Source organism: Panthera uncia, chromosome X (assembly GCF_023721935.1).
Source record: "Panthera uncia isolate 11264 chromosome X, Puncia_PCG_1.0, whole genome shotgun sequence".
Classification (NCBI taxonomy): domain Eukaryota; kingdom Metazoa; phylum Chordata; class Mammalia; order Carnivora; family Felidae; genus Panthera; species Panthera uncia.
In genome coordinates this window covers 83,101,172-83,110,373 of record NC_064817.1, presented here as the reverse complement: position 1 = coordinate 83,110,373, position 9,202 = coordinate 83,101,172, and the positions used below count along the sequence as shown (strand labels likewise).

At 34.6% G+C, this 9,202-nt stretch overlaps 1 protein-coding gene across 3 annotated transcripts in view; it reads right to left on the bottom strand.

Annotated features, from left to right (window-relative positions):
- The window catches only part of TBC1D8B (TBC1 domain family member 8B), a 62,414-nt gene that overhangs the window by 17,843 nt on the left and 35,369 nt on the right, over positions 1-9,202 (bottom strand). For all 3 annotated transcript variants that reach the window (XM_049644719.1, XM_049644721.1, XM_049644722.1), the window contains exons 11-14: positions 6,228-6,345; positions 4,729-5,014; positions 3,689-3,818; positions 2,594-2,692 (exon numbers count right to left, since the gene is read on the bottom strand). In XM_049644719.1, coding sequence (XP_049500676.1) covers positions 2,594-2,692; positions 3,689-3,818; positions 4,729-5,014; positions 6,228-6,345 — 633 coding nt within the window. The remainder of the gene's footprint in view (positions 1-2,593; positions 2,693-3,688; positions 3,819-4,728; positions 5,015-6,227; positions 6,346-9,202) is intronic.

Here is a 9,202-nt window from a genome sequence, read left to right as displayed (position 1 = left end):
AAAAAAAAATATCTATTGAATGAATTCTTTAAGCTTTATATGAATATATCTGAAAGTCTAGATGAAATGAATAATTCTCTAGGACAAAAATTACCAAAATTAACCCAGAAAGAGCAAATTCTGAAGAGACAGAACTGAAAAGGTAATAAAAAGTCTGTCATCTACCAAAAGGCAGCAGATCCAAATAGTTTCATAGGCTCAATTCCTCAAACTTTCAGGTAATTGTTAATTCCTGTGTGATCTAAACTATTCCAGAGCATAGTAAAATATAATTTATTCCAAAATTCATTCCATGACGTGAGTACAACTCTCATTAGAAAACTAAAGTTAGCACACACACAGAAAGAAAACTGTAACCCAATGTCACTTTAACATAGATGTAAAGAACATAGCTAAACTATTTAGCAAAATTATCAAAGCAGAATATTAAAATAATAATACAACATGACCAAACAGAATTCATTTCAAAAACCCAACAGGAGGATATTAGGAATTCCTTAATATAACTGACTACATTAACAAAGCAGAAAAATATATAAACTCAACATACGGAAAAATCTTTTGGTCACAATTAACACTCAATACTGATTTTTAAAAAAAGGTCTGAATCAACAAGGCTCCAGGTCAACAGGAGTACAGTTGACCCTTGAATAACATGCGGGTTAGGGGCGCTGACCCCTTGTGTACTCGAAAATTGACATAAAACTTTTGACTCCCCGCAAATTTAACTACCAATAGCCTACTGTTGACCAGAAGCCCTACCAACAACATAAACAGTGGAATAACACACATTTTGTTATATATATTATATAATGTGTTCTCACAACAAAGTAAACTAGAGAAAAGAAAATATTAAGAAAACCATAAAGAACAGAAAATACATTTACGGTACTATACTGTATTTATATATATAAAAATCCATGTGTAAGTGGACCTGCACGGTATGAACCTATGTTGTTCAAGGGTCAACTGTACTTAAGTTTTGGGAAGTCAAAAGTTACATGTGGATTTTCAAGTGCACAGTGAATCGGGGCCCTTAACCTCTGCATTGTTCAGGGTCAACTATATAGCATGTCCATACTATGGTATACTATTCAGTATGTTAAGAAAAGTGAGGTAGACCTATATGTACTGATATGCAATAACTATGATATATTTTTCAGTGAAAAAATTAAGTTGCAGAAAAAAGTAACTGGTATGATCTCATTTAAAAAACTGTATCAACCTCCCCCCCAAAACACACACATTTATGTCTATAGATACATACTAAAAAGATCTGGAAGGATATATACCAAACAATTTTAATATCGGTTACTCCTGGGGTAAGGAACTTTTACTTTTTTTTAAAAAAGTACTTATTTAAATTCAAGTTAGTTAACATACAGTGTAGTATTGGTTTCAGGAGTAGAATCCAGTGATTCATTGCTTACATATAACACCCAGTGCCCATCCCAATAAGGGCCCTCCTTAATACCCATTACCCTATCAACAAAAGGCAACAAGAGCCCAAATATCCATCGACTGATGAATGGGTAAAGAAGATATGGTATAAGATGTGGTGTGTGTGTATGTGTGTGTGTATGTATGTGTGTGTGTGTGTGTGTGTGTGTGTGTGTGTGTGTGTGTATATATATATATATATATAATGGAATACTACTCAGCAATCAAAAAGAATGAAACCTTGCTATTTGCAACAATGTGGATGGAATTAGAGGGTAGTATGCTAAGTGAAATAAGTCAGTCAGAGTAAGGTATATGATTTCACTCATATGTGCAATTTAAGAAACAAAACAGATGAACATAGGGGAAGGGAAGGAACTTTTATGTTTTTACATTTCTGTTATGTTTAAGTTATTAATAGTGAAAATGTATTACTTATTTTTTAAATTAATATATAAAACCCAAAACAAAGGGGCTCTATGCTATGTCACAGTAGTATCACTGAATTATTTAATTGAGAGCTAAACCCAGAATCTTCAGAAATGTTCATCTTCCCAGATTGGTATCTCTGAGGATGTGGCCATTAAGCAAGTAAGTTTACAAAAACAATACATGCTTATGATAAAAGCTCAATCAGTATAGAAGGATATAAACAGCAAAGTAAAACTCTCCCTCTTCCAACCGGCAATCTATTAATCCCATTAACCAGAGACAACCAATATTAACAGCTTCTTTTGTAGCCATCCAAATATTAAAAAGGAGAGTACTTAGAAACACAGTTTTATAGCTTTTTTACCTTATCTTATGTTTCTAAGGATAATAAAATATATTAACAGCAATGACTACTGACTATGTATGTAGGTCAGCTGTTCGTAATGATGAAGCACGTCAAAAATATGTTATGCTTAAATGCCTATATCACAACATTCAATATTAAAGGTCAAATAACAAAACACTTTGGAGAAATCAACATAATTCCATTAGAAGAAAATAACTTACTTCCTCTCAAATTTACAGTAAGCTAAGCTGTGGCAAGATCTAGCTCAAAAGTTTAGTTATATTCATTTTCTTCACATGAAATGTTAATTTTTTAAAGGAAGTTGGAAAAAAATGTTACTCCAATTGGCTTTCCCCCCATAGGGCAGATACTCACCACATTCTGCTTTGTTGTTTCCTCTAGGGTCTGTATGACATACAACCTATTTCGACAGCGCAAGCTGTGTATATCTTCATAGCGAATATTACCATATTTCTGCAAAAAAAATGATTTCAGCAGATACTCATTCATAATAAATATCTGCTTTTCTTACACTTGAATTTCATCAGACTCAATTCTCAGAGGCCTTGGTTCTATTTCTAGCTATTTTCCTAACTTGTTCAGTGGTTATGCAAATTTTCACCTCCCACGTTTCAGTTGTTCTATATATTTACTGGAGAGAATTCAATCTACTATGTGTCTAGACTATGTATAAGAACATTGGAAAAATTCTTAGTCTCTAAGAAGAATTTTCACCTTTTTATATGGTGATAGATATTTATAAGTGGTCATTATCTGTGAAAGCAAGTAAGAATCATTTCATTTAAAGATAGCAAACTGAAGCAGGTGAGGCTATATGACCTAGGAAGAGTTGATAGAACTCATTTTTATACAATGGAGCACTACTCAGCCATAAAAAGAATGAAATCTTGCCATCTGCAACACATGGATGGACCCTGAGGGTATTATGCTAAGTGAAATAAGTCAGAGAAAGACAAATACCACATGATTTCACTTATAAGTAGAATCTAAAAAATAAACAAAACCCAAACTCATAGATGCAGAGAACAGAGCAGTAGTTGCCAGAGGAGAGGGGAGTTGGAGTGGGAAAAAATGGGTATGGGGGGATCAAGAGGTACAAAGTTCCAGTTATAAAGTAAGTCCATGGAGATATAAAGTACAGCATAGGGAATATAGTCAATAATATTGTATTAACTTTGTATGGTGACAGATGATAACTACACTTACTGTAGTGATCAGTTCACGATGTATACAATACAAATGTTGAATCAGTGTATCGTACACATGAAATTAATATAATATTGTATGCCAATTATACCTCAATAAAATAAACAAATGAAATTGGATTTTAAATTATATCTTTAGTTGTATTATTATTTTATTCTTGATATACCACTAGAGATATAACTATAGTACTGATCATTTAAACTATGCTATGTAATTATATTTGTGGTATAAAAAAAAACTTACCTCATTTGACTCTCTAATCAAATCTGTAATATCCACTTTAATAAGACTGCTTTTCTCATCACTCACATTTGAACCCTGCTGAACACTTGAAGGCAATGGGCTATCCTTATTAGTGACACTGTCAAAGAACCTATCCAAAAGTGACAGTAATACAAAAATTAGTGGAAGTAAAATGCAGAGAAAATGATAGCTAATTTCTCCCTAGTTAGAGGTTAATGTCAACTGATAGGACAAAGGGTGGTCTTATGAAGAAGTGGAATCTGAAGATGGTTAGTAATTAGGAAGACAAGGAAGAGGGGAATGGGATGGTGAAGAAATTATTTCAGAGGCAGAGAGGAGAGCATGAGGAAAGCAAATAGGCTCAGAGAGTACTCAGCAAATACCACATAGACTAATAAGGATGGAATACAGGGTATGTAGAGGCACGTAAGGAGAAATAAAAAAGATACATTGAGGCCCCAACGTAGAGTGTTCTGAATGCCAGAGTGTTTATATTTTATTCTGTACAAAATGGTATTTGATGCACCCTTACAATAGTGACCCATTCATTTAACATATACGTACATAGTGTACATGTGCACACACACACAAAGTGCTCCAATATAAAATAACATTCACAGAAAAAGTACTGGGAAAATAAGGCTCAGTATACCTGACTGAAATTACCTGAAAATCAGAATGATCTCCCCCACTGGTTTTTAACATTATCAACTATTCTTCCCCCTTCAAACTACTTTTACACAACAATACTTTATAGCTCAAACTGGGACTATGAAAGTCCCAGCGTACCGAATCAACAATATTAGTGTAAATGTGTATGTTACCAAGTGACTTACTTCAGAGGGATCTGCTCTTACTATATCTTATTTTGAAACAGAGAAGTGGACATTAGTCCTAGATTTTTCATACAACTAGCTTTGTGACACTGGGCAAACTGTTTAAAGCTTCTAGGGCTATTTCCTCATCTGCAAAACAAAGGGACTAAACAAGATCATCTCCAAGGGGCTCTCCAGATTTAAACATTACGGTTCTGACAGTACCTGTTTAAAGTTGTCACAGCTTCAGCATCATCTTTACATGTGATCAGTTTGTCTAAATTATAGTCAAGTATTGCCAATCCCAGTTGTAAAATGGCCTTTATTCCATCATAGAAGAAACAGTCCACCACATTCACTGCACTTTCAATAGGCAGCACACTAATAAAAAGTGTGAGGAACCATGAGAGAGAAACTGAGGAAAAGAATGTCATATCGGTCATACGTTCTGTAAGTTGGGGAAAGTGATCCCTGATAAGTTCTTCAAAGACTGCCTGATCCACCAAGGCACCTGGTGAGCATAAAAAGAAGTTTAAAAATGAATCCCCTTCAAAAGGACTTGTTTCTGATACCTTCCCACTTACTAGTATGCCAATATATCTCATTTCTATTCCTTCAATTATGAACTTCTTCAGTGCCTTTCCTATATTTCACACATCTCTTTATCTGCTAGTAAAGTGTCATGAATCAAGAAGCACTTGAGAAACTCAGTTCAAATTCATTTGAACAGTAATTTATTCAATCTTTTGCAGAAACCTGTAATAGGCACCATAAGAGATACTCCAATTAATGAAATAGCCTCATCTTCAAAGAGCTTAATATCTAGTAGAACTTCAGATCAATACACAAATAACTATAATGAAAGAACTTTAGATAAATACACAAATAACTATAATGAAAGAATGAAATGCAATCAATAACCCAGCTATGATACTGAAGGCATATGAGTGTACAAAGTAGAAACCACCTACAGCTTTAAGGTAGAGTATAAAAATCTATAAATATTTGATGACTGAAGAAAATATTATACAATTAACAAACTAAGAAATTGACCCTTCTTTTAAACCTTGAAAATATGAATACAATTCATATAAATGTAGAGATTTCAAGCTGGTTAAAATCTCTCTCTCATTAAGTAATTATTAAAAATGTTCCAGTAGCTCTGGATGCTTCAGATCACCACTGTTTTAGCAATACAGAGATAGTCAACTTAAAATTTCTATTTCTTTTTTTTTTTTCAACGTTTTTTATTTATTTTTGGGACAGAGAGAGACAGAGCATGAACGGGGGAGGGGCAGAGAGAGAGGGAGACACAGAATCGGAAACAGGCTCCAGGCTCCGAGCCATCAGCCCAGAGCCTGACGCGGGGCTCGAACTCACGGACCGCGAGATCGTGACCTGGCTGAAGTCGGACGCTTAACCGACTGCGCCACCCAGGCGCCCCTAAAATTTCTATTTCTTAAGAAACAGACCAGGCATTTTATCTTAAAAAAGCAACATAATAAAAAAAGCTTTCCAATCATATATTCAGTACAAAAAGCTCTTCTCATGAGCATATCAGTGAATGTAACATTTTGATACTGCTTACATTTTGTGTATTTCAAAACCTAATTGATCAGTTCTTCCACTTGATACATAAATTGGTACATAATTACAAGAGACATATAAATTGTTCAGAAAAAAATATGTGCTTATATATGGGATATGTATGTGTGTGTGTTTACCAATGATTCGACGGTTAAAATAATCAGGCAACATCCATTCACACACAGCAACCAGAAGCCAAAAAGCTTCTTCCTCTTTTGCATACAGAAGCAGCACTGAAGTTAAAATGTTCATTGCCTAAAATTGACAGAAAAATAAATAAATAAATACTGCTTGGGTGATGATTACATTTGTTTTTCAAACCCTAGTTTCAGTAATAAAAACTATGAAAAGTAATCATAATGGAAACAAGCACTCTGAGCCAGTCTAAAGCAAAACAAGGTAAAGTCTGGCTAACATTTGCAATCAGTTACTTTATACAGTAAATTCAAAGAAAATGAAGCAGTAATATGAATATAGAACAAAATAAGCAAAACCTCTATAATTTTACACTAAATTCAGTGAACAAAGTATCTTAATTATTGCAAATCAGGAAAAACACATAATTTTCAAGAAGATATTAAAACTGGAGAAACAAACTTCATCTGTATTTTCAACTGCCTACAAGAGAACATCTCTTAAATATCAATCATCCTCAATTGTGTTCAAAACTAAACACCTTTTCTCATTAAACAGGATTCTCTTCTTTGCTATCCTAATTTTGATCATGCTCGAAACCCTTTACCTGCCACATCCAATGTGTCTTTACAGCCTAGTTTCTTATTATAAAATGTCTTTTTGATCTGCTTTATCCTCTCCATTCCACCCTAACTTTCTCCTTGTAGTCTATCTTGCATACAAATGTCAGATCATTACTTTTACATTTGGCCACAGAGCTTGTTATGAAGGTAATAAACCCTTAATGTATAGAATCTGGAAAGAATGGAAATGTATGAAGGAAATTAAATCTCCTGTATCCTACCTACCCAGAGACCACCACTGTTAATAAGTTGATGTACTATGTGTGTGCATATGTGTGCTTTCCTTCCTTTTTCCCCTTCTAAAGTTTGTTTTTTTTCACTTACCATCTTATTACACATTCTCAATGCCATTAAATAATTCTAAAACAGTGTATTTAATAACTATGAAATAATCTAGTAAGTTGAATATACTATAAATTATTTAACCATTCTACTATTGTTGGACATTTATTTTGAATCCAATTTTTCACTACTATATGTAACACTGCAATGAATGCCTTTGTATACAAATCTTGAAGTATGTTATTCTTTTCTCAGGAAAGATATACATAACAATGAAAGTATTCAAATAATACTATTTTTAAATGACATATTACTACCATATTATATTCCAGAAAGACTGTACCAATTTATATTCCTGACCAACAGTGTTTGAATGTTTATTTCACTGCTCCTTTGCCAATACTAAATACTGAGAATTGTAATAATTACAATTGGTCCTTGTTGATTTGATGGTGAAAATGGTATTTCATAGTTTTAATTTGAATTTTTTGAGGCCAAACTTTCTCATTTTTATACTTTATTAATCCATCTGTACTTTTGGTTCTATGACTAATCTTTTCATGCTTGTTGCTCATTTTTATATTTTAATACTTTTCTTATAGATTTGTGTATTAAGTATGTAGATTCCTCGCCAGATCTGGCACTGTATTTGACCTCAAGTTTAGTTTTTACCCCATCAATTTTCCTGTTCAAGAAGCCATAATGGCTTAGTCTGTTAAGCATCCAGCTTCAGCTCAGGTCATGATCTCGTGGTCTGCAACATGGTTCAAGCCCTGCGTTGACAGCTCAGATCCTAGAGCCTGCTTCAGATTCTGTGTCTCCCTCTCTCTGCCCCTTCTCTGCTTGTGCTCGGTCTCTCTCTCAAAATAATAAACTTTAAAAAGTTTTTAAAAAGAAGCCATAATGGGAGGGGGGTGGTCAGTGAAAATGGCAGAGTAAGGCCCTCTGAAAGTGCTCTCCTTTATATAAGAAACAAGAACACTGGTTCGGGCGCCTGGGTGGCTCAGTCGGTTGAGCGTCCGACTTCAACTCGGGTCATGATCTCGCAGTTCGTGAGTTCAAGCCCTGCATTGGGCTCTGTGCTGACAGCTCGGAGCCTGGAGCCTGCTTCTGATTCTGTGTCTCCCTCTCTTTGCCCCTTCCCCACTCATGCTCTGTCTCTGTCTCTCAAAGATGAATAAACATTTTAAAAATTTAAAAAAAAGAAACAAGAACACTGGAAAATACTGTCAGAATCAATTTTTCAGAACTATGAAAATTAACCAAAATCTTATAACAACTCAGAAAGCATTTATTTAATAAAATGGCTGAATCTCAGTAAAAACAGTGAGCTCTGTGGCATTTTAAATTGCCTGATACGCATACCTCCTCCTCAGCTTCACATTAGCCTTAAAAACCAACACTCCAGCAATTATAGTAAAAACACCTAGCAGCCACTGCAGGGACCAGGCAGGGCTGGAGCTCCTTCAGAGCCCCATTTTCACATAATTGTCATTATTTGGCCTGTCTGGTGGTTTCCACTTGAAGACTCCACTCACAAGGCTGTGTTTATTTGACCTGACACAGCGTTCATGATAGGCAAACCCTTCTCTCAGTGTGTTTGTTGAAAACAATTGGAGGCAGTTATTGAACATGAGGCTTGCTGAGGCAGTGGATAAAAGTTGGGTCAAATAATAGGCTAATAAAGGGTCAAAATGAAAAACTGGGTAATGAGATACCCATAGGGGGCTTTGTAAGGCTCTGAGAAATTCCTGGGAATCTAGAAGGCCATGTGCACGATATGGCTTTATGCATGCCCAGAGATGTGTGTATGCTCAGGAAAGAACAGAAAAGGCCCTAAGCTCTCACCTCTGGTTAATCTTGAAGTTCTACAGAAGTAGGATGTGATAGAGAATAGAAAAAATAGGGAAAAATCAACAAAACCAAAAGTTGGTTCTTTGAAAAGATTTTTAAAAATTGAAACAAACAAACCCCAAAATACCTTTAGGTAGCCTAACCAAAAAGATAAAAAACAGAGAAAGGACTCAAATTATTAAAATCAAGAAACAGAGAATAGTACTACCAATCTTAAC